Source organism: Garra rufa, chromosome 4 (assembly GCF_049309525.1).
Source record: "Garra rufa chromosome 4, GarRuf1.0, whole genome shotgun sequence".
NCBI lineage: Eukaryota > Metazoa > Chordata > Actinopteri > Cypriniformes > Cyprinidae > Garra > Garra rufa.
Window position 1 is genome coordinate 52,937,241 of NC_133364.1, and position 26,897 is coordinate 52,964,137.

A 26,897-nucleotide genomic window follows, 5' to 3' on the forward strand; every position below is an offset into this window, starting at 1 on the left:
ACTACATTAACAAATAAATCAACTATATTTGTTAGAAATAAGGTTTGTAGCAGGTGTAAACAGGGATTGACAACTATTAATCTGAAGGGCAGAGTCAGGTGGGGTTACCATTACTGTTCATTTGACTGGAGAGAATACAACCCCGCACCTCTTTTGTCAATGATTGTGTCACACCCTCCACCAAACACAACACACTACACCACATCCAGCATTTAGGACGCTAAAAGGGCCTCCTGCACCCACCAACCAACCAAAGCCCTGCAGGGGGGGCCTAGAATTTACTTCTGGTCCCTAGCGCTCACTTGTAAGTGGAAAGAAAACTTTAACTAGAGTGAGGGTGTACTCACACTAGGCAGTTTGAACCATGCCCAAATGCGTTTGACCACCAAAGCACGGTTCGTTTGACTAGTGTGAGTGCTCTGAACCGTGCCCTGGCGCGGCTTGATTAGCCGTCCCTGGCCCGCTTGGAAGAGGTGGGCCAGAGCACGGTTCACTTGGACTCGGGTGCGGTTCGCATGCAGTGTGAACGCTAACCGTGCTGGAGCACGGAACAGGATGCGTGATGTCAAGCTTTTGCGAGGTAATCAATGTTTTTATAGTCCGTAATCAAAGCTGCAAAGTCATTGCTGCACTTCAGCTGGTAATTGAAAACCTCCTCACACGAGCAGCACGACTGCGTGAAAATTTCCGTGCCACAAAGGCGATAGACCTGTTTAAACAATAGGCAGTGAGAGGGCTGTGGACCACCGCGGACCAAGCGATTTAAAATAAAAAATTATCCACAAAGTAAAATATTTCGTATTCAGCGAGAACGTTGCTCTTCCTGTTTATCCTGAAACCATCGCAACATAATGTGAGTGCAGGCCAGAGGGGGAGTGGGGAGTGGGGACAATCGTACTCGAGCCTGGTTCATGGCAACCGTGCCTAGTGTGAGTACACCCTGAGTCATTCAGAAGCTTCAACTGAAGATCTAAGATTTGTGCTTAATAAAATATAAAATTGCTCCAATACTTGAATAGGGAAGACAGACGTATTGGACAATAGAGACCCAACAGAGACAGAATGCACAGACTTTGATTTTAATATATGGGGTAACTGGGGAACACGGGTGCAAAGAATGACTAACTGGACTAAAGGAAAGGAGCTCGACCAAAAAAAGAGCACACAGAAACAAAAAATAGATCCATATTCCAGGCATATCGTCCCCCTTCTGGAAGGTGCACCCTTGCACTGATGGAACAACAGGAGGAGGAGAATGGACATCCGGGAGGAGGATAAAAAACAGTCCAAGGTGGAGACGACGGAGGGAGGAGCCTGTCTCTGTATGTCCTCATGTCTCCTTCCCTTTCTCAGGGAACAAGGGTTGTAGTTGTAACCCGAAACGGTGATGTTAAGAATGCTAACAATGTCCTTTATTGTGTTTCAACCAAAAAACTGCACTCCCTGTAAAATTTCTTTTCAATTCATGATATAGACCTTTTTCCTGAGTGAACGATGAGCGCCGCCATTATGAATTCTAACGTCAGATTAAATGCTTTTCTGTTCCGGTCTCCATAGGAACCCATTCAAATAGCTTCCATCTGTTTTTAATGTAGCTAACGTCCGCTGCTTCGTGTTGTCTACACACTCATTAAAGTGAGGCACTGACAAATGACGGTCATTGCGACATTGCCAAGTGATGGCGCTATGGAGCCATGTGCTTTTTAAAAACATTTTAATAGGTTTAACATTAGTTTATTAGCTCGGAATATACCCTAATTTGACTAGAAACAATGCAGACCGGAAATGCAAAGCATTCTTTCAGTTAAGAGTCGGACTTACTTCCGCGTTCAGGAAAAACGTCTATACAAATGTGAAGTTCTTACATTGTAGACAGAGCAAACGCATTGTCCATAATCCATATTATTCCTTGCACTTTTATGCATTACCGTGTCAACTAGCTATATTGTGTTAGACTGAGCTTAAAGTGTACTATGAACAAAACATAATGCTTTAAAATGTGAATTAGAATGTTCCATTCTATACATTTAGTTTGAAACTCTTTCTACACTGAAGGGATCTGTTAGGCTTCTCTCTGTTGTGAATTTGCATGTGCCTGTCAAGGCTTCCCTTTTGACTGAAACCGTTTCCACACTGTTTGCATGTGTGAGGCCTCTCTCCAGTGTGAACTTTCATGTGCTTGTTAAGGTTTCCTTTTTGATTAAAACTCTTTCCACACAGTTTGCATGAGTAAGGCTTCTCTCTAGTGTGAACTCTCATGTGAATGTTAAGGTTTCCTTTATGATTAAAACTCTTTCCACACCATTGGCAGGTAAAAGGGCTCTCCATGGTGTGAATTTTCTGGTGGACTTCAAGGTTACCACTTTGAGTGAAACTCTTTCCACACTGTTTGCATGTGTAAGGCTTCTCTCCAGTGTGAATTCTCATGTGTCTATTAAGGTGTCTTTTTTGAGTGAAACTCTTTCCACACTGTTGGCAGGTAAAAAGGTTCTCCGTAGTGTGACTTTTCTGGTGGACTCTAAGGTTTCCACTTCGAGCAAAACTCTTTCCACACTGTTTGCACGTGCAAGGTTTCTCTCCGGTGTGAACTCTCATGTGTCTGTTAAGGCATCCTTTTAAAGCAAAAGTCTTTCCACACTGTTTGCATGTGTAAGGCTTCTTTCCAGTGTGAATTCTCATGTGTGTATTAAGGTGTCCTTTTTGAGTGAAACTCTTTCCACACTGTTGGCAGGTAAAAGGGTTCTCTGTAGTGTGAATTTTCTGGTGGACTCTAAGGTTTCCACTTCGAGCAAAACTCTTTCCACACTGTTTGCAGGTGTATGGCTTCTCTCCAGTGTGAATTCTCATGTGTCTGTTAAGGTGTCCTTTTAGAGTGAAATTCTTTCCACACTGTTGGCAGGTAAAAGGGTTCTCTGTAGTGTGAATTTTCTGGTGGACTTCAAGGTTTGTAGTTTGGGCTCTTATTTGTTTAGAAGTCTTTTCAGACTCTAAGGTACAAATTTTTTTTTCTCCAGATACGAAATTATGAAGATTCCAAAACTGATCTTTCTCTTCAGTTTCATTCAGTACTTCTCTCTCCTCTTTCAGCGCTGGAAAAAAGGTGGAAAAAAAATGAATAAAAGTTAACCCCAGTTTAATGGCAAAAAACAATTAACATCATAACATGTAGATATGTAATGCATGTATGCTAGATCCTATACCAGGGTGTCCAAACCTGATCCTGCTCACCCAGTACCCTACAGAGTTTAGGCTGGCCGTTATACAGTTAATAATAATAATTAAAAAAAAAAAATCTAGAAAACTAGAAAATCTAATTACAGAGGTTAGGATCTATATATATATCTATAATCTATATACAGACTGATCTTTCTGTACCATTTTTGTCTCCTAGGGAAAAAAAATGCAACAAATTTAGAGAGAGACGAGGAAAAAAAGATGAAAAATTCATCACACAATTCTTTCTGAGGTTTTATTAAGGGGGAAATTATGTTAGCCAATCAAAAACGGGCTGTTACACTGAACTGTTAGGTCAATGTCAAAGTTTATTTATCTAATTTAAATAACTTTTAAAAACAAGTGTTTACTAAAGTACTGTACAAATTTAAAACAAACACATACAGTGGTGTGGAAAAGTGTTGGCTCCCTTCCTGATTTTATTTTTTCCATGTTTCACACTTTCATGTTTCAGATCATCAAACATATATAAATATTAATCAAAGATAACACAAGTAAACACAACATGCAGTTTTTGATGTTTTTTTTGTTATGAAGGACAATCCAAACCCACATGGCCCTGTGTGAAAAAGTGTTTGGCTCCCTAAACTTAATAACTGTTTGGGGCACCCTTAGCAGCAACAACTGCAATCAAGTGTGTGCGATAACTTGCAATGAGTCTGTTACAGCGGTGTGCAGGAATTTTGGCCCACTCATCTTGGCAGAATTGTTGTAATTCAGCCGCATTGGAGGGTTTTTGAGCATGAACCGCCTTTTTAAGGTCATGCCACAGCATCTTAATAGGATTCAGGTCAGGACTTTGACTAGGCCACTCCAGTGTGTTCATTTAGTTTTTCTTCAGCCATTCAGAGGTGGATTTGCTGCTGTGTTTTGGATCATTGTCCTACTGCAGAACCCAAGTTCGCTTCAGCTTGAGGTCATGAATAGATGGCCAGACATTGTCCTTCAGGATTTTTTGGTAGACAGCAGAATTCATGGTTCCATTTATCACAGCAAGTCTTCCAGGTCCAGAAGCAGAAAAACAGATCCAGACATTCACACTACCGCCACCATATTTTACTGTTGGTATGATGTTCTTTTCTGAAATGCTGTGTTACTTTTACACCAGATGCAATGGGACACACACCTTCCAAAATGTTCGATTTTTGTCTCATCAGTCCCTCGTCCAAGTATTTTGCCAAAAGCCTTGGGGATCATCAAGATTCTGGCAAAACTGAAACAAGCCTTTATGTTCTTTTTGCTCAGCAGTGGTTTTTGTCTTGGAACTCTGTCATGCAGGCCATTTTTGCCCAGTCTCTTTCATGCAGTTGTGTAGGCTCTTTAGATGTTGTTGTGGGGTCTTTTGTGACCTCTTGGATGAGTCGTCGCTGCGCTCTTGGGGTAATTTTGGTCTGGCGGCCACTCCTGGGAAGGTTCACCACTGTTCCATGTTTTCGCCATCTGTAATCTTTTCCAGACTGATAGGTCTAAATTACTTTCCTTTTCATTTGTTCCTGAATTTCTTTCGATCTCAAAATGTGTACCTTTTGAGGACCTATTTCACTCAGGCAGGTCCTATTTATGATTTCTTGATTGTGAACAGGTGTGGCAGTAATCAGGCCTGGGTGTGGCTAGAGAAACTGAACTCAGGTGTGATAAACCACAGTTATGTTTTAACACTTTTTCACACAGGGACATGTGGGATTGGATTTTATTTTCCCTTCATTAAAAGAAACCATTTAAAAACTGCATCTTGTGTTATCTTTGATTAATATTTACATTTGTTTGATGATCTGAAATATTAAAGTGTGACAAACTTTAAAAATAAATAAATAAATAAATAAATAAAAACAGGAAGGGGGCCAACACTTTTTCACACCACTGTAAAACAGACAAGAGTCCAACACAATCATAAAACCTTAACTCTCATACTGTCTTAAAAGCCAACGAGTAAAGATGAGTTTTAAGACTAGGTCCCCCGGTTTTTAAGCTTATGGGAGGAACAACCAAAAGTAGGGATGCCACCCGTCCTTTAAAATACGGAATCGTCCCGTATTTGAGAATGAAATTGCGCGTCCTGTTTTGAATCAATACGGGACGGGTTTTGTCCCATATTTTTTGTCTTTTTTTTAAAGCAGCGTCTCATGCAAATGATACCACATGCATTTTATGAAGATGCCTCCTTTCCTACTTTTGATTGGTTAATACTTGATGTCATTGTTAGTTTGATTGGTCTTTTTAACTGTCCAGGGAGGAGGGCGGGTCTTTTAAGCAGAGTCTGCCAAGTCTAAAAAGATGCAGATGCTTCTCCAGTGACCCCCGCGTCTTAAAGTTTCAGAGCTTGCAGTTTTGAGCACCCCGAATAACCAGTTTTAGTTGTCTAAAAACAAGAGTGTATTTAAAAAAGAATGGTTTGATAAAGGTATTATATTTCTTTCTGATTTATTGAACAGGAATGGTGAGATTTATACTTATCAGCAATTTCTTTCTTTCTTATGGATTGAATCTTCCTGTAGAGATTATAATCTGGTGGTGAAAAGCATTTATCCTTAATAGCTTTACCTTGTGAAAATACATCTTGTTATAATGCAGCTGTCCGACAAATCCCAAATCTTGTTATTGGAGGTATTAATAAGGTATTAATAAGTGCAATAACTCACATATTAGAAAATGTCTTACTTGAGATGTCAGCTGTTACTCAAAAGCACTCAAAAAGTGGAAACAATTCTTTTTCATACCTGAGAAAATATGGTCAGCATCTAATAAATGTTTACTGCCAAATAAGGTAAAGGAAATACATTAAGATATTGCACAGGTGCTATCCTTGTAACACTTTTATTAACAAGTTTAAAAAAGATAGTCTCACCTAAATGTTCATTTTGTAATTTAGAAAACAAAACACAAACTTATTTTGCAAATGTAAATATTCTGAAGACTTTTGGAAACAGGTATCTATGTTGGTTTTTGATATATTTTATAAAATAGAAAAATAGATTAATAGAAATAGAAAATAGAAATAGAATCTGTGATCCTTTTTTAAAATTGCAATACTGGATCAGAGGAAGTTGATAATGCTTAAATGTAAAGGTAAATTAAACAAAAAAATAATGTCTACTACTCCCTATTTTCATTTTTTCTGTAAAGACCTTAATATATTTTATGACTCATTGATTAAAATTACTAGAAACAAGAAATGTATAAAAACATCTCTAATATTGAAAAATGTTATTTGTAAATTGTAATGTTTTACCCTCCATGATGTATGGTTGTTATATGTATACCCCACTTAAGTGTCATTTTATGTTTGTTTTTTGAAAGAGAATTAAAAAAAATGTTTTGTGCCCCTTTGCACTTTAATCCCAGTTTTTCTGAGCGTCTTTTTTGAAACAGCCCCCACAGCTTGACATTAAGACCCCATTTAAACGAAGGGAAGACGCAGATATTTCCCTGCGGTTTGGCCTCTCATTTACACGAAAACCCCATTTTTATCACAGAAAACGATTATTTCTAAAAACTCCGGCCAAAGTGGATAAATTTGAAAACGCCGTTTTCACGTTGTAGTGTAGATGTGAAAACGGTGGCTTTTGAAAACGATGACGCATATTTATAGTCATGTGACACATATTGTACCAATAGATATCTATGTTTACAGCAGTAATTGTGCCTGTGCTATTCACTGTCACACTGCTGCTAAAGAGATTTACCTTGTACACTCTTCAAATTACAGTCCTAAAATGATGACAGGAAATTTACTCACAGTTGCTGTCCTGCAAAACATGACGACAACTGCTTTTCAGACAAAATATGAATGAGCGCGATATAGACGCGTCAGTGGATGATGAGATATTTCCGGAAATTATCCCGTCAGAAGAATTGCGTGAAAACGTATTACGTCTGTATAATTTTGGAGGCTTTATGCATGCGCAGTAAGGCAAATTTGATGTTTTCCTACGTTTCAGTGTGGATGAGAAACTTTTGGAAAACGCTTGGAAACGCTAGTGTGGACAGAGAGCGTTTTAAAGTTAAAACTCCGTTTTCAAATGTTTCCGGATTAATGTAAACGTAGCCCAAGCCTTGATATACGCTTATCCTTTAGACAGCTAAATCAATCATCCATTTGTAGAAAAAAGTAAAAAGTTATATGTAAGAAAAAATAAAAATAAAAAATGTATTGTTGTTCAAGTAATTTATTTACAAGCAATACTCTCATTACAGTTTCATCAGCTGTAACATAAAAAAGAATATCTGTGGTATTTACCACATTAAATTGATGGATGTAATTGAAATTAAAGTTGTTTTTATATAAAAATAAGTATGATTAAAAAAACTACGAAAGTACATTTAGGAATATACACATAAAATCATGATTTTAGCTTTAAGAAAAAGTTTATTTATTTTATTTTTTAGAATGATAATAGTAGTAGTTAAAACCGATGAGAATTAAGCTGTCACCATAAAGTCATTCCCCATTCTATCTTTTGGGTCTGGTCCACACTAATACATTTTCATTTAAAAACTCTCTTTACCCCTTCAGTCGAATCACTTCGACATTACATTGGGATCTCGCTTGAGAGACCGATCACCTCTGAGCCTTATGAAAAAGGCCAATTGAAAATTGGCGAGTGGACGTGCGCACCACTCAGTCAGACTTTTGGGTCGAGCGCGCCGTCGCGGTGCACCTTTACCCGCGGGGCGCGGCCGCCTGGTGGGGCCCTCCGCGTCTCCCTTCCAGGGCATGTGAATTTTCTTCCGCCCTCATCGGCTGGGCCTTCCGCGCCGCCCGACTCACTGCCACCGCCCTGCATGCCATGGCAACACTGCAAGTGTACCAGGTGCAGGCACTTAAAGGCCTGCACGAGAGTGGTCCAGACCAGGGGGTATTTGAAGAACTCCTTGGTCAGGTGATGTCCACCTGCGTGGTCCAGGAACGCCACCTATGGCTGACTCTGGCCCAGATGGCAGAGGCCGACAAAGTTCGCTTTCTCGACTCTCCCATCTCCGAGAGCGGCCTATTCGGCGACACCGTGAAGGGTTTTGCTCAGCGGCGTCGAACGTTCCGCTGGCCCCAAAAGCCTGCGATCCTCCGCCCATCAGCATACCCCGTCGAGATGCCAGAGCAGTACGCCTCCCCGTCATTCGGGCTGGGCGTCTGCTTTGGCGCTCCAACGGTTCAGAGGCAGACGGAGGCCATCCAACGTATCCTGCCCCGCCGCAAAGTTACCATTCCGCCGCCTGGGCCCTCGCCTCCGCCTGCCCGTCGCCGAGGGCGTCCCCCCCACAGCTCCGTCCCCTGCTGAGCCACACGATCCAGGCTCGCAGCCGACGTAGAGCTGCCCGTGGGAGTGGGACGGCGCTCGCCTCTCAGGGTCCTGCGAGGGAAGACCCTCACAGGCGAGCTTCGAAGCGTCCCTGATGCGAGCACCCCGGAGGTGGAGAGAGCTACTCTGTCGGCACTCCCGCTGGAAGCGGGACCTAGCCGTTCATTTGGAATCACAGAAAAGAAACCACCTCCGGGGCCCCGGCCCCGAGTTTCCTTCCTGAGCAGCACTTCCACTCCTCGGAACCAGACTCGGGACCGGATGTCGCCAGCACGGGAACCAGGGAAGAAGGTAAGCACTGCTTAGTGCAGTTAGACACTTCTCCAGGACGTTCATCCTTCTGGGTTTTGTCTCCTTCCCTGTCTTTCCCTAGGGCTGCCCCACCACGGTCATGTCGGTCAACGTTCCCTTGATACCACTACACTGGTTGATACGGACGGTACAGCTCCAGGCGTCCGCCCGGACTCAGAGGTACCCCTTACATTCTTTATTTGGCAGGCCTGCCTCTGTTCTGCCTCGGAGGTCGCGTTCCTACTGGCAAAGGACGCGATCCAGCCTGTCCCCCCAGCCGGGACGAGGTCGGGATTTGACAAAAGTTCCGACTTCACGTGTCCAGTTAGAGTGGTGGGTTAATATCCGCCCTGGATGAAGCTCTGTTCCGATCCCTTTTTAGGCTGTCGGCACACATGGTCACGACGACGCACATACAAGTATGTTTCCGTCTCCAGGGCTGGGTCGCAGCCGTCTGCCTGAAGGGCACCCGCTGTCGCGTCTCGATTTTTCCCCGGCGGTCTGCCCCGGGGATCGAGCACTTCAGCGCGAGGTGCTTCCATTTGGCCAGTCCCCCTCCTTCCTGCCTTCTTTAGGCCATGGGAGCTCCCCTGTCCCCTCTTCGGCAGACAGGAATTCGCATCTTCAACCGTCTCTTCGACTGGTGCCTTACAAGCCCACTCGTGAGTTCCGTTGTAGCGAATACAGGGACCTGGTGCTTCGGCACCCCCGCCATCTGGTCCTTCAGGCCAACCGAGGGAATCCTTTTCCTCGGTCGGGAGCCCGACTCGGTCCTCAAGACGGCCCGTCTTGCTATCAAGAGCGCGCAGTCAGTGCTGTAGTCCCTGAGTTAATCAGGCACAACACAGCGGTCCCCTCAAAATCAGAGGCTCCTGGGGCACATGACAGCTCTAGCCGCTTGCCGCTAAGCTTGTTTCATGTGAGACCGCTTCAGCACGATCGAGTCCCATGATGGGCATGGCATCTCGGCTCACTCCGGACTGGCGTTTTCCCGCAGTATTGCCGACAAGTCAGCCCGTGGCTTACCACGGCTTGGGTTGCCATGTACAACAGAGGCTTACAGCTCCTCCCCATCTGCTCCCATGGAGTCCAACGTGGCAGATTTTGCTACTTGCCATTCACTTGAAGCAGGGAAACTCAACCGTGCAGCCGGCCGGTTCCCATGGCAGTCCACCCACCTGCAGAATGGCGACTCCACCCCGTGACGCAGCTAGTTGGAGTTATATCGGCAAGGCCCAGCCACATCCGCTCGCCCTTCCGATTCCTTCCATTGCCAGAGTAACACTGGCACACAGCTGACCTCCGGGGCCCAAATACGCCCTTCCCCAGTGAGCCTCCTTGCGCAGACTCTGTGCGAGTCCAGGGAGGACGAGGAGTAAGTCTGTAGGTTGCGCTACAAGGATGGCCCACCCGGACTTAGGTCTTAGTAACCATTCCCTCGCGACAGTCCCTCCCTGTAAGGGCACAGTTTGACACCGTAGACCTCTCCGGCCTTTCACAGGCCGTGATACAAACTATCACTCGGTACTGAGCTGCCTTCACAAAGGCAGGCTTACGCACTGAGATGAGGTCTATTTGCTGGCATTCCTCTCGCTGAGAGGACCCACAGAGATACACGATTGCTGTAATGCTTCCTTTCCTGCAGGAGAGTCGGAGTGCAGGCTGTCCCCTCGACTCCTCGAATATATGCCGCCGCTTAGCCGCATATCACATGCAGTAGATGGAGCAAAGTAGGTCAGCATCCACTGGTCGTGAGGCTCCACAGAGGTGCCCATACAGCACCTCATACCCTCTTGGGACCCCCCCGTCGCCCCCAGGGCCGCAAGGCGTTCCATTTCCAGCCACTGGCCTCAGTCGAGCTAGAATTCCTGTCATTTAGACAGCGCTCCTGATTGCCCTGGCTTCCATCAAGAGGATAGGAGACCTACAAGATTTCTCTGTAGGGAAGCTTCCCCGTCGTCTTTTTCAGGCCGGGGGGCGCTCCTTTGGAGCTTCGGGCCTCAGTCGAGCGAGAAAAATGCTCCTGACTGCCCTGGCTTCCATTAAGCAAACTAAGGTTCCCCAGAGGTGCTCAGACCGCATCTCATACCTCTCGGATCTCCCCGTCGCCTTTTCAGGCAGAGGGTCGCTCCGTTGGAGCCATGGGCCTCAGTCGAGTCCTGTCATTAAGACGGCGCTCCTGACTGCCCTGGCTCCTATTAAGAGGGTTGGAGACCTACAAGCTTTCCTTGCCAGCAAGCGTGTCGAGAAATTCGGGCCCGGCGATTCTCACGTTACAACCTGAGACCCCGGCCCGGCTATTGTGCCCAAGGTTCCCCACCACGCCTTTCCGCGATCAGGTGGTGAACCTGCAAGCTCTGCCCTGGAGGAGGCAGACCCAGCCCTTGCGATGTTGTGTCTATGTGAAAATGAAATCACTCGGCACTTCAGGCGCACAGAGCAGCTTTGGGGTTCAGCAGAAAGGGAATGCTGTCCCCAAACTGAGGTGGCTCATTGGGTGGTAGATGCCATCTCCCTGTCTTATCTATATCAGGGAGAGCCATGCCCCTTAGGTGTTCATGCCCACTCCACTAAGAGTGTTGCTTCTTCCTATGCGCTGGCTCATGGCGCCTCACTAGCAGATATCTGTAGAGCTGCGGGCTGGGCGACACCTAATACCTTCGCTAGGTTCTACAACCTCCGTGCAGAGGCCGTATCCTCCCGTGTCTTAACATAAGACTTCAGGCGAGCTGGAGGACGGCTGGTGTTGGCTTGCGGCGCCATTCCCATGTGGATCCGTGCGCTATCTCCCAGAATGTTCCCTCCGGTGAACCCTGGGTCCTCCATGCCCCGCAGTCAGGGCTAGATGCGGAGTAGTCCTTACTGTGATCCTGCCTGGGTCTCCTTCGTGTATCCCTAAGAAGCCTTATGGATATATCGAATTATTCTCATTTCCACATGCACAAATTCCATGTGCTCCGCCCCCCCAACCCATGCTTCAGTACTACTGGCATCCCTGCAGGCCCCCCTTATAAAAAGGGGCCTCGGGGCGTTGGGAAGGTTACGTTCAATGACCGCCTGCGGACACGTCTGGGAAGACCTGCCGGCATGTGGCGTTGTGCGTAACGCGGTGTCAGGGTCGTGGCCTTTTCCATGGGTCTAAGTTCCCAATGTAACGTCGAAGTGATTCGACTGAAGGGGTAACGTCTAGGTTACGAAGGTAACCCTCGTTCCCCGAAGGAGGGAACGGAGACGTAGGCCTGTCGCGATAGTCGATAAATCGATTAATCGCACGATAAAAAAAAAATGACCTCGATAATTTTTCCGGCCGCGATAATCTCATTTGCATACTTGTTTGTTTTCCGCGACTGAATGACAACTCTCGTTTCCTTAGCGTAGGAGAAGCGAACCCTCTTGTCAGTTGCATTGTCTTTTGTGTGGGGAGGCGGTGCTTGTCAGTCACATGGACTTTGTGTGGGAAGGCGGGAGTGCTTGAGGCGACTGCAGAAAAGAGCAAAAAGACGAGACGCAAGTTGTGACATGGAATTGTTTTCAAAGCCAAGCGCGACAGCTGCCGTGTGGGAGCACTTCGAATTCAAACCGAATGACCGTGGTGAACCACTTAACCTGAGCGAGCCGGTATGTCGCATTTGTTGTAAAACAGTATCGACTGAATGTTTAGCACAGCTGGCAACATTGCTACTCCTGAGTAGGGTTGTGACGATGACGAAATTTCCCCACCGGTTAATCGGCACGTGACAACACCGGTAATACCGGTATCACCGTGGGGTGAGCTTATAAATGCGTGCATATTATACTTTCACTTTCAGTTTTGCGGAAATTGGCAATTCGGCGTCAATTGTTTTAATGGACGACAACGAAACTACAAGAAAAAAAAAAAACTTTGAACCCAAAATATTGCCAAACAGGTGCTTTTGGACACTAAATCGTCCGCCATTCTCTTTTTGTAAACTCGACTCCTCGCACAGATAATTAACACAGCCAATTCACCATCAGCAATCACACTCCGTATCCAAGCACTACAAGAGAATCCCTTTAAATAGCCAAGCAGTCTTACCTTCATCATCTCTTGTTTTCAGCATCCCTCTCCCTGGGCAGGGGGAGTGGCCCGGGCTCGGCCAAACATGCTTAACTTTTACGCTGTTTATTATATGTAAGCGCGAACTCCTCACGTGATAAATGAAATATGACGCATTGTAGCTATGTTCAGTTTTTAATTATATTGCATGCTCTCGTCTTAAGTAAATTATTTAGAATTATATTTTCCATTCAATTCAAATAAATATTTAATAAAAAAACGAATACTTAAAAAAAAAAAAAAAAAAAAGTGGAGACGGTGTCACGGTGGAAAAGTGATGTCACCGGTGTTGCGTCTTAAAACCGGTAACACCGTCAACACCGTCTATCTAGGCAAGCCTACTCCTGAGAGATACTGCCTTAAGCCACACAAAGTCAACATGTTGGTATTTCTTGCAAGGAATCTGCCATAAAATCACTATCTCTCTCTCTCATCATTGGTGTACATAGACTGCAATTCAATTTTTTTGCTGGAGAAATTATTTTTCAAAAGTTTTTTGCATATGGCTTGAGGCTTTTTGTTTGTTTACAAAGGTTTTGCTTGTTATGGAATGCATTTTGAGCCTATTGTTTAATATTTTTTGAAGTGTAATTTTGTTTACATCCATTTTATTTATTGTTTTTGGTATTTATTCAAGTGCATTTTTTGTTGACAGAGACTGAGAGTCCATTGCTTTTATTGTTTTTTGTTGTTTTGTTCATTGTTATTGTGGATATTTTAAATGTTTTCCATTTTCAGTGTTAAATAGTCTAAAAATAAACGTTTTTGAATTTTGAAAGGCGTATGTGCATTATTATGGCATTATCATGTTTCTAGATGAAAATGGTCTCAGATCGACGATATTATCGTTTATCGTGGTAATTTCTTGGACAATTTATCGTCCAGCAAAATTTGTTATCGTGACAGGCCTACGGAGACGTTACATTCCCCTGCCACGCCCCTGGCGTCGCGCTGACGCCGGGCTCTCCCGGCTCTTCAGCAAAAGCCTGACTGAGTGGTGCGCGCCGCCATCTTATATACCCGTATGTACGGGGGCGTGGCCGGCGCGCACGTCCACTCGCCAATTTTCAATTGGCCTTTTTAATAAGGCTCAGAGGTGATCGGTCTCTCGAGCGAGATCCCAATGTAACGTCTCCGTTCCCTCCTTCGGGGAACGAGGGTTACCTTCGTAACCTAGACATTTTTTTCTTCCTCTCTCTCTGTTTTGGCCTTCTGTCCACACTAAGACAGCATTTTTATCAAGGAAAACTAATGTTGTTAAATTGTTTACTCCAATTTTCCTGTTTTTATACTAAAAGTGACATTTTGCTTGTGAAAAGTACTTGCTTTGCTTTACTTAAAGTCGGGACAGAATTAAACGAATGCCAAAGCTCAGCATTTTGTTTGAGAACCACTGGTTTATACTGTTCTCATGTTAAAGGGATAGTTCACCCAAAAATGAAAATTTTATGTTTATCTGCTTACCCCCAATGCATCCAAGATGTAGGTTACTTTGTTTCCTCAGAAAAACACAAACGAAGATTTTTAACGAAAACCGGTGCAGTCTGCCAGCCTTATCATTGACGTGGATGGGCACCAGACCTTTAAAAGTAAACAAAAACATGCACAGACAAATCCAAATTACACCCCGCGGCTCGTGATGATACATTGATGTCAGTATTTATATCATTTTTTACCTTTGATACACAGCCAGGTCCATCTGTAATGTGCACGAGTTTGGCATCAGTCACGTCACATGAGCACGCGCTCAGTCGTAGAATACGCAAACGCCGGAAGCGATCTGTCGCATGTATACGACACTCATTGTTTACACAGAGCAGAGAGATTGTGTGTATAGCGGCTATTCAAAATGGAAATTACTTGCGCGTATCCTGATTGTTTAAACCGATTTAAAGCTAAAAGATTACGTTAGTTTGCGCAAACTCATCCGGGACTTTTCACTGATTTCCCCTTACGACGTTTGCATATTCTACGCTAGAGCGCGTGCTCATGTGACGTGACTGATGCACATGACAGATGGACGTGGCTGTGTATCAAAGGTAAAAAATGATATAAATACTGTTCAGTTTCTCACAAAAACCGATCGTTTCGTGTCTTAGGACATCAATGTATCATCACGAGCCGCGGGGTGTAATTTGGATTTGTCTGTGCATGTTTTTGTTTACTTTTAAAGGTCTGGTGCCCATCCACGTCAATGATAAGGCTGGCAGACTGCACCGGTTTTCGTTAAAAATCTTCGTTTGTGTTTTTCTGAGGAAACAAAGTAACCTACATCTTGGATGCATTGGGGGTAAGCAGATAAACATCAAATTTTCATTTTTGGGTGAACTATCCCTTTAAAATACAGTATAAATCTATAAATATGCCCTACTGCTCCACTCTGATGCTCCTGAACAGTGCTCATCTACTTATTTACTTAATTCTATTAATATTATTTGAATTATTTTCTGTTTCTATTATTGTCAGACTTGCGTTGTTTACAGGTCTGTTTCTCCTATTTTGTGCTGTTTTTCTAAACATTGTCTAAAACAACTAATATATACATATATATACACACACACACACACACTTCGGCAAATGAAAAGATCTTACTAGGGGAAATTGCATGAAAAAGTATCATCCGTTCTGTTTGTATAGTCTCTGTGAGCTTTTCTGAGGTTTCACGCATGCACAGTAAGGAAAATTTAAAACATTCTTACATTCAAGTGTGGATGAGAAACTTTTGGAAAACACCTGAAAAAAAACGCTAGTGTGGATGTAGAACATTTTAAAACAAAAACACTGTTTTCATTTGTATCCTGATGAATTTAGATGTAGCTTTAGTGTCCACTGGTTGTTTTATTTGCTTACAAATACTTTAAATGACCAAATGTAGTCAGCATGCAGTAGCCAAATGTGATTATTTACATTTCAGGGTTTGTGCAAATGACTTTAACATAAATAATTTTCTTAGATACTTTTGCATAATGAGCCTAAGTGCTAGAAATCAATGGTTTTAATATTTGAAGCAAATATTGGGTTTAATGTTACAGAAAAATATATAGTTTTTTTATGCTTATTCCATATTATTGTTACAACTTAAATGCATGATCTTATAATGCATTGAAAACAAATGTTCAGTGTGAACGCAGGATATTGAAGGCAGCGTTAGTATTTGTCATGTGATCTCAACACTTCTGTCAAATGTCTTTAACATTTCTACACTCGTGTGACATTTTTCATAAATATTATCTATTTCTGAAGTGAATTCATCTTTGAGAATGAAAACCAACCTGTTTGTTCCTCAGTATCTTCATGTTTGACTCTGAATGTTTCTTCAATCTTCATGTCTTCACTCTCCTCTTTAATAAACTCCATCTTTCTTTGTTCCTCAGTACCTTCATGTTTGATGAATGTTTCTTCAGTCTTCATGTCTTCACTCTCCTCTTTAATAAACGCCATCTTTATAATAGTGTGTCACATGGATCTCTGTTGGTTCTCCAGGAGTTTTTCTGTGTGTTTGTACACTTTGTCCTGTTTAAGATGAGAATAATTAATAGAAAGAAAAATCAATGCAAACTAAATCTCTGAGTTAACAGACTTATATATAAAATTAATAAAATATATACAAATTACCCAGAAGGTTCATATTTAAGTAGGCTATTTTTTATATATTTGGTATTCAATTATTTGTTCATATCTAATATATTACACTTTAATGAAATCATTCTCGGTTGTGATTCACTCGTTTGTGTTTGTTGTTGTCGTTTGTAGTGACGCTGAATCGAATCACTGAATCATTTCACAAATGATTTGACTCAAATGATTCGGATTCTCAGTTTCTCACATCACTTCTTATCCTCACACGATTGATTCATGATATAGAGAGCAAAACGAAACGCACCTTCTCTGTTACTAAAGGCTAACGTAACTCTAAAGCAGTACATGTTATATTTAATGGATGATTTATTTTACATAGCTTGTAAAAACGCTTTAATTGATGCAACAATATCCATTGGTTTAAAAAAACTTTAAAAGCACAAACCTTTCTTCAGGTGAATCACAACAGACAGACACAAACAGCACAGCGCAGCTTTATGACGTCACATGACCAGACCATTAGAGCAAAATAAAAGTCCCATTGGTGCACTGCTCTCTAGAATCACACACACATATAATAGAAATGTTGGTAACACTTTACAATAAGGTTCATTAGTTAAACATTAATGTATTAACTAACATGAACTAACCACAAGCAATACATTAGTTACTGTATTTACTAATCTTTATTAACATTAGTTAACGGAAATACAGTTGTTCATTGTTTGTTCATGTTAGTTCACAATGCATTAACTAATGTTAACAAAATTTTAATAATGTATTAGTAAATGTTGAAATTAACATTAACACAGATTAATAAATGCTGTATAAGTGCAGTTCATTATTAGTTCATGTTAACTAATGTGGTTAACTAATGTTAACTAATGAACCTTATTGTAAAGTGTTACCAATTTTGTATATAGAATAGAATTTCGTACCCATATTATGATGCTTTTCTAAAGTTAATAACATTGTAAATCTATTACTATTATTCTCTTTTTTAATGTACATTTATAACACTTTATTTTATGTGAATATACCTTGCCATTAAATTCACATAAAACTAGTTCATGCTGCTTTGAAAGTGTTACAAAGGTTTCAGTGGTAATGTTCTTTTATGTAAGCAATTTTGTTTTAAATACTTTTTTTGTAGTGTAAAGGAATATGGTTCATTCATTATTATCTTTTCGGTTTTGTTAATTGGCAAAAATATGCCAACATATTCAGCTGTTACTCCATATCTTCCCTTATTAACAGTGAAAAGATTGGGTAATAAATACAAGACACAATAAACAGTTTATTAGAAACTTTAACTAGAAGTACATTGTCACCGGGGCAGACTGAATCGAATGACCAGCCGCCCCTGTCTTTAAACACCACCACCGCGAGGAGCCGACACCACAGGCCCGCGACAGATGGACAAAACAGACAGAAAATGATTTTCCAAGGAATAACAATCTTTATTGAACACAATTTATCAATGAACTCAGACGTAATGGACTTCAACGTCTTCCAGGTCTTCTTTCCACTACAGGTGAATACCTTCGTCAGTGCACAGTAATTGAACAGTAATCCAACAGCTTACTTCACCAGCGATGCTGCATACTTCAGGACTCAGACGGTAGGTAGGGAGGTAAGATTTCTTTTCAGTACAGAATACTTTCGTTGGTGCACAATAGGGAGGCAGTGGTTGACGAGCTTACTTCACCAGCAATGCTGCATACTTCGGGACTCAGACAGTAAGTAGGAAGGTAAGGATTCTTCTCAGTACAGGATACTTTCGTCTGTGCATAATAGAGAGACAGTAGTTTAAAAGCTTACTTCACCAGCAATGCTGCATACTTCCTCAACTTAGACATTAAGCAGGAAGGTAAGGATTCCTCTCAGTACAGGATACTTTCGTCGGTGCACAATAGGGAGACAGTAGTTTGAAAGCTTACTCCACCAGCAATGCTGCATACTTCCAGACTCTGACGGTAAGTAGAGAGGTGAGGATTAGGGCTCCAGCAGAAGAGAGGTTGATAATATTTCACCAGCGTAGCTGTACACTCACAGGGCTCAGGCAGAAAAGAGGTTATTTGTATTTCACCAGTATTGCTGTATACTCACAAGGCTCAGGCAGTGAAAAGGTTAATAATATTTCACCAGCGTAGCTGTACACTCACAGGGCTCAGGCAGAGAAGAGGTTAATAATATTTCACCAGCATAGCTGTGCACTCACAGGGCTCAGGCAGAGAAGAGGTTAATAGTATTTCTTTCCACAAACGTGTAAGCAGGGGATGGGCCACTTCTCAGCAAAGACACACCACACTCGTGTTTACTTCAAATCCACAGCAATGAGTCCATATATATCAATGAGACAAAAGCACTGCAATTCACTCACACAATAGGGCTGATCCGAGCCTCAATCCATCCGCTCACGTCGGGGATATTCAGTTCTCAATTCCTCTTCAGCACACTCTGAAACACATAGCTTCCCCACCAGTAAGATCTACATGTACTGTATCCTCTTCAAGCTTTCTAAATGTTGGAAAGATGGAATCCATTCACTTAACTTTCTCTCTCTCTTCCCAGCAGAGATCCAATCGATAAATTCATCCAGTAGACGTCAATGGGCGACTTCCGCTCCCAGCAAATTTCCACAAACAAACTCGTGTCTGGAACTGCCCTGGCACAACCAACTTCTCTCCCCGAAAGCAACCCCCCCCCCCCAGGAAAAACCTCCCAGGAAAACACAACGCAGGAAAACAACCCTGGAAGCTTCTCTGAATGGCCCCTTTATTTCTGTCTCATGAAGCACACACACCTGCCGTGTGTTAGCGCTAATCAGGCCGGCCAATGTTTCTGCCACACCCGAGGTGCGTTCCATTCGACCGTAAGTGGACTGCGAAGTGGACTTCACAGGGTATTCCGCCATCTTAAGTGAGATTCCAAACCGAAGGGAGCGAACATGTTCAGTTCGAAGGGCACTGCGAACGGCATAGGGAATAAGGGAACATCAGTACTTCACTTCACAGGAAGTGGACGGGGAAAACTACCCAACTGTCATTGCGCACCGCGTCACCAGTTTGAAGTAATGATGGAGAAGAGCCGTTTAAGTTTTTTTAAGGCTCTGAAATGAAGCGGTTGCAATAAATGTTATTATTATACAAATTAGAGTGTTTATGAATGGTTATGGCGATTCATGTTACATTTGCATATTGTATTTTATGAATGAAAGTAAAACTGGCGAGGTGAAGCTCTGTCTTGTTTTATTTAATGTTACCACAGGATAGTTAAATATAGGCTGTGTGTGGGGAAAAAAAAGTGCGTGAGATAAGACCACAAAAATCTGTTAATCTGTTAACGGTCTAAACATATACATTTGGACTATATTTTTTTTAGATACATACGTTTATATGTATTTTATATGTATTTAAATTATAAAGTAAAATAAATTACAATATTTATTTATGTTAAATCATAATCTGCGTGACCTGCCGTTGATTTGCTTTGATGACGTTCCAGGGTATTCCAAATGAGCGATTATTGTCAGCGAAGTCCACTTCAACGGATATACCGTGCTAAGGGAGTAGGGAGCAGTGAACACTGCGTAGGGACCCTGTCGATCGGAACGCACCTCCGGAGTCAGAGGGAGATGTGACACACCCAAATCGTTCCCTCTGGAAACTCGTACCTCGTCCAAAGGGTTCCGCTCGCTGAGCGTTTTTGTCACCCGTGACAACATCTATCAGGAAAAAAATATGTCATGTTGTATAAGTGTTATGGTTTTAGTGAAGTTAAATGTTTTGAAAGCAAAATACCTTCAATACACCTGCAGGAAAATGAAGATCAGGAGACTTGAGCTGGTCCTGTGTGTCGCTGCGGTCATCCAGACTGACTAAAGCACTCAATCACTGGAGTTTTATACAGATTTCAGGAGGCCGTTCTTACAGATGAAGACAAAGCTCTCAGATCATGATCTTAAACACAGTATTCAAAGGATGTGAGCAGTTCAATACTATACTCTAACTATAGCACTCATGATCACAGAGATCAGGTAAAGACACATTCACACACAACTCAAGTGTTCATTAGCATTAACGATGACAACAATTAAAGAGACAGAAACATCGAGAGTATCACAGACAAAAGATGACAGTGTCATTTTACATTTGTATTCACACAAACCTAAAGCAAAAGAGATTAATTTACAACTGAACATTTCTGCTTAATTTCCTAAGCAATAATTTTATTTCAACCAATATAATTGTGTCTTTTGCAGTAATGATTGTCACACCTATGGACTGTCCTTGTGTTTTTTGTTTTTTACAATGTGCTCTTTGTCCTTGTTTGTACATTTTAACATGAATATATTTAGCTTTAGGAGTGTGTGAATATGAATGTGAAATGATGGTAAGTGTCATCTTTTGTCTTTATTGGCTGTTGATGTTTCTGCCTCATTTCTTTAATTGGTGTCTTTGTTTCTGATCAATATCTGAGTTAAATATGAATGCAGAGGCTGAAGGTGAGACTTTCCCTGATCTCTGTGATAATGAGTCTATAGTTCTGCTGATTGGATTAGAGTCGCTGAAAATCTGGGCAAATTCCTGTACCTGCTTACATCCTTTGCATATTTTATCTTCTAATGACGACCCTAAAATCTGTATCAGATCTCTTGATCTTCACTTCTGAGTTTACCACAGGTCTAACTGGATATTGCAGGTATTTTGGTTTCAAAACTTGTAACTTCACTAAAATCATAACACTAATATAACATAATTATAGTTTTTAATGAATGCACTTCTAGAGTTTGAGTTTCTAGTAAACTAGGTATTGTATTTTGTATTTATTAACGGAACTGTTCACTGCTAAAAAGGGAAGATGAGGAGTAACAACTGAATATGTTGACATGGTTTTTGCCAATTAAGATGCTGAAAAGGTCATAATCAAGTTAAATAAAGGAATGGCAGAGAGGATGAGAAAAGGAAATCAAGATTAGACACATTTTTCTGTTCAATCTAAAGTTAGAAACAAATGTTTTTGTACTTGTCCATCCCGTAGGGACTCAGTTAAATCCCAGCTAACAAAAAATGGTCGCCACAACGTCCCCTGAATGGTATCTGCGAACGTCCCCTGGACGTCATCGTGTAGGTTTTTTTGGACGTCATGGGGACGTCGCCAGTTCGTTCGCGGGACGTACCGGGGACGTTCGCGGAACGTTCTGAGGACCCAATGGGGACGTTCGCAGGACTTGCCACGGAGGTTCGCAGGACGTTTATTAAACATTGTGAGGACCTATAGGTAACGTTCTCTGCAGGTCAATTTAACATCCTTTGTAAACATGTCATTAGTCAAATTGAACTACCCAAGGAATAAACACACAAGCAATAGCACTTTGACAATGTTTTATTTGTTATCTTTTCATTTTATGGTTTGTTTGTTTAAGTGTGTGTGTGCTTGAATGTGTGTGTGTGTGTGTGTGTGTGTGTGTGTGTGTGTGTGTATCTGTCTGTCTCTCTCTCTCTCTGTCTGTCTGTCTGTGTGTGTGTGTGTGTGTGTGTGTGTGTGTGTGTGTCTGTCTGTCTGTCTCTCTCTCTGTCTGTGTGTGTGTGTGTGTGTGTGCACCTGGTATTCATCACATTATGGGGACCAAATGTCCCCACAAGGATAGTAATACCAGTAGATTTTGACCTTGTGGGGACATTTCTCAGGTCCCCATGAGGAAACAGGCTTATAAATCATGCACAATGAATTTTTTTGATGAAGTAAAAGTATGCACAATCTCCTGTGAGGGCTAGGTTTAGGTGTAGGGTAGGTGTAGGGCGATAGAAAGTACGGTTTGTACAGTATAAAAACCATTACGCCAATGGAATGTCCCCATAAAACATGTAAACCCAACATGCGTGCGTGTGTGTGTGTGTGTGTGTGTGTGTGTGTGTGTGTGTGTGTGTGTGTGTGTGTGTGTGTGTTCCAGCTGTTGTGTGTTAGTTCTCCAGGTCCGCTTCCAGCCGTATGTTTGGAACCTAAAAAAATATGAATGAACAAAAATCAGTTGTTGATTTAAACCTTCCTACCTCTTGTGACTTTTAGACCATCCTGGTTTATCAAAGATACACTCTACACGAAAGTGGCAGCTATGCATATCGCTGGTTGTTTATGTAGCGTTTACATTTCAATCACTGTAAACTTAAGCCTTATTATTTAAAAATAACAATGTGGCATTATATAAACTTGTTAAAAAAACACCTTTGACTGACACCCTCAAAGCACACACACTGATCGCTTAGACAACACATAGAAATACAATGTTTCAAAAAATCTGTCTTTGCGTGTAATCCCCTGAATGGTGCCTGCGGATGTCCCCTGGATGTCTTTGTGTAGGGTTCTTTAAACGTTGAAAGGATGTGATGAAGGATGTTCACAGAACCTCTAGGAAACGCAAACAATGCCGTGATTTTTTTTTTTTTTTTTTGTGTGTGTGCGTGTTGTAAAGGATTTACTACTAATGCTACACAACAGCCCAAAAAAGACATAAATGATTTATCTACACATATAATTTAAATATTTTGTATATACACAATACACAGCATTCATAAAATAGAATATTATACTGTACAGTATATCACTAAAAATGGGAGAATCTCAGCTTAAATGTACCATAGTCAGGGTAATTCAAATGTGTTCTGGTTTTAAATATTGCAATTTCCCAAAAAAACATAATTTTCTGAGTCTAAAATTTGAAATAGCCTTAGTCAATCAATATTAATGATATCAAGGTTATTTATTTACAGAATGTTCTTTACAACATATATATGATGATTTTATGTAGAAAAAAAGGTCACATATTGTACATACATTCACACATACACACCCTACAGAATTGTGGACATTTTTTAAATTACTGCAGTTTTAATAACAAAAATTCATTATGATGTAATAAGTAAATTAACTAAAGAACAAATCAACAATTCTTTCTTTCTGTTGTGATATAACTCTTTTGCAACTGCAGACTAGGAGACTCACTGGACACACAATTGCTATTAAATAATTTTTTTTTGTAAATTCTGTTATTTTGTCTTATAGTCTTTATGTAAACCTCTGATATGCTAATTACCTTATTCAGAGCTGTTGTAAAACAAACAAACAAAATACTGTCAAATTGTATGATCACTTATTTTGTCAAAATGATTAACATTTTTAAAATTCTGCAATTAATTTATTAAAATTTATTTAAACTCACAACCAAAAGTAAACAGAGTTATCATGAAATAAAATTGTAATATTAGTTTTTGCATATAATTTTCTCACCTGAGCATTTGTTTTTGCTTTTTCACGATGTGGAGCATGCTTCAGGGTCACCGCAATCTAGGGGTGTTCGGTTCCGGTTTTTTTTGGAGTCGACTCCGACTCCCGACTCCTAATTTTGGAGTCGGTGGAATCGACTCCTCGACTCCATTTACTTTGAATTAAAATAGGGTCAGGATTCAGAAGGTGCGTCTCAATATGCTTCCTCGTTTCCTCACTTCTCGCTCGTATGTCCTACGACCCTAAAAAAATGACGCATTTCTATAGACAAAATGCATCTAAAAATGCATTTGAGATGCTGCAGGAGAGTTACCTGATCCAAGCTGCCCAAAACATGAGAATTCATTATTTTAAACTTGAAGTTTATAGCGTAATTGCTTGCCCTGTGAGGCGCTTTGAGATCCGTTTGTAACCCTTAGCATGAAAACTTTCAGTTTACGGTCATATCCTCATCTGTAAATGACATACATTCACACAAGCATTTCCATTTATGCATAAAAGTCCATTCTGGCAGTCTGTGTTAAGTTTAAATCTTTAGCTACTGAATGAGCGAGTCAGACTGGAACACAGAACACAGGCAGGGAGACAATTAATATTCAGCGCAAAAAACATTCATTGTACTGAAACATCTGTCGTTGAATGTTAAATTTAGATTTAAATTCAACATGTAGTGCACGAATTTATGGATGGTAGGAACGGCTGTGACGGTGGCAGATTTTTACCATCGCCGGTGGTGCGGTGTTTTATATATAAATAAATGAGGCTCAAACATTATTCACAATCATGCCTGTTTATTTTAGCAATTCCGTCGGTGAACAAGCAGCCTACAAAATGCTAAAATAAAAGAAATAATACATTTAAATAAGAAAGTAGCCTAAATAAGTGTTAAATAGGCACGTTAAATATAAACAAATATTTGTTGCAAAAATTCCTAACCTCGACAGCTCATCTGAATTACTGGCCGAGTTCTCTTTCTCTTGTTCTTTGTTTTCCTGGCTTATTTTTTTCCTCTCATTTCTTTATCTTTTTGTTTTAATTTCAGTATCTTTACATTCATTATAATCTTTTTGTTATAATGAACTGTTGCTTTGTTGAACTTGAAAAAAACACTCGACACTGGGAGTCGATTCCTGACCTGGAGTCAATTCCGACACTAGGGCTAGTGAGAGTCGAGGAATCGACTCTTTTGGAGTCGACTCCCCATCTCAACCGCAATATGGAAAATAGTGATGGGAAGTTCGGTTCTTTTCCGCGAACCGGTTCTTTCGGACAGTTCGTTTCAAAGAACCGGTTCAAAAAACCGGTTCACCAGTTCTTTTACGCTATGATAGGGCTGTGCAATATATCGAACGATATTGTGAGGCGCGTTTAGTCAATGAAGCCGGTGCTTTGATTAGTAGTAAATCTCCATCACGTGCGTTCCGCTCAGGTTCCGCTGGAGCGGCAATTAATACACAGAGACGTAAATCTCTGACAAGCTACGCCATATCGAGCTTAATATCGCATTCGATATTTAGCGCGATATGGCGTAGCTTGTCAGAGATTTACTACTAATTACTATCGTCTCGCACCCATATGCAGTTACATGCAGTGATCATATGAGTAAGTTTTACAAGTCTTGATTTAATAAATTATAAGATAAATTAATTCTAATCAGAAACACGATCAGCTTACTGAACATGCACAATCCATAAAGACTTATTTGTTATAAACTTACGTTTCACCAGATCCCCTCATTCAAGTCCTCAGTTAACTGCTCATAGTATTAGCACAGAGACAGTGGTAAACAAAGAACTAGTTCGGTTCAGATGGAGTCAGTCATAGCAGGAGCTTGTTTGTTTGGCAGCTGCACGAGTCACGCATGCGCACAGTATCAACTCATCGATTCTCGAATCGGACGCGTCCGAAAGAAACCGGTTCTCGTTCAGTGTACTGGTGATCCGAAAGAAACCGATTCTCGTTCAGTGAACTGGTGATCCGAAAGAAACCGATTCTCGTTCAGTGAACTGGTGATCCGAAAGAAACCGATTGTCGTTCAGTGAACTGGTGATCCGAAAGAAACCGATTCTCGTTCAGTGAACTGGTGATCCGAAAGAAACCGATTCTCGTTCAGTGAACTGGTGATCCGAAAGAAACCGATTCTCGTTCAGTGAACTGGTGATCCGAAAGAAACCGATTCTCGTTCAGTGAACTGGTGATCCGAAAGAAACCGATTGTCGTTCAGTGAACTGGTGATCCGAAAGAAACCGATTCTCGTTCAGTGAACTGGTGATCCGAAAGAAACCGATTCTCGTTCAGTGAACTGGTGATCCGAAAGAAACCGATTCTCGTTCAGTGAACTGGTGATCCGAAAGAAACCGATTCTCGTTCAGTGAACTGGTGATCCGAAAGAAACCGATTCTCGTTCAGTGAACTGGTGATCCGAAAGAAACCGATTCTCGTTCAGTGAACTGGTGATCCGAAAGAAACCGATTCTCGTTCAGTGAACTGGTGATCCGAAAGAAACCGATTCTCGTTCAGTGAACTGGTGATCCGAAAGAAACCGATTCTCGTTCAGTGAACTGGTGATCCGAAAGAAACCGATTCTCGTTCAGTGAACTGGTGATCCAAAAGAAACCGATTCTCGTTCAGTGTACTGGTGATCCGAAAGAAACCGATTCTCGTTCAGTGAACTGGTGATCCGAAAGAAACCGATTCTCGTTCAGTGAACTGGTGATCCGAAAGAAACCGATTCTCGTTCAGTGAACTGGTGATCCGAAAGAAACCGATTCTCGTTCAGTGAACTGGTGATCCGAAAGAAACCGATTCTCGTTCAGTGAACTGGTGATCCGAAAGAAACCGATTCTCGTTCAGTGAACTGGTGATCCGAAAGAAACCGATTCTCGTTCAGTGAACTGGTGATCCGAAAGAAACCGATTCTCGTTCAGTGAACTGGTGATCCGAAAGAAACCGATTCTCGTTCAGTGTACTGGTGATCCGAAAGAAACCGGTTCTCGTTCAGTGTACCGGTGATCCGAAAGAAACCGGTTCTCGTTCAGTGTACTGGTGATTCGACAACCGCTGCAACCGATTCATGACTCGAGAACAACAACCGCTCTGGCTGCTCTGCTCATGCGCATCATCAGCTCTCT

At 41.7% G+C, this 26,897-nt stretch overlaps 1 protein-coding gene across 1 annotated transcript in view; it reads right to left on the minus strand.

Moving 5' to 3' along the window:
• Positions 1-1,060: 1,060 nt before the first annotated feature.
• Positions 1,061-26,897, minus strand: part of LOC141334149 (uncharacterized) — a 40,495-nt gene continuing 14,658 nt past the window's right edge. Inside the window, exon 3 of the mRNA XM_073839284.1 lies at positions 1,061-2,931. Within this exon, the coding sequence (XP_073695385.1) occupies positions 2,020-2,931 (912 nt within the window). The 3' untranslated portion in view covers positions 1,061-2,019. The remainder of the gene's footprint in view (positions 2,932-26,897) is intronic.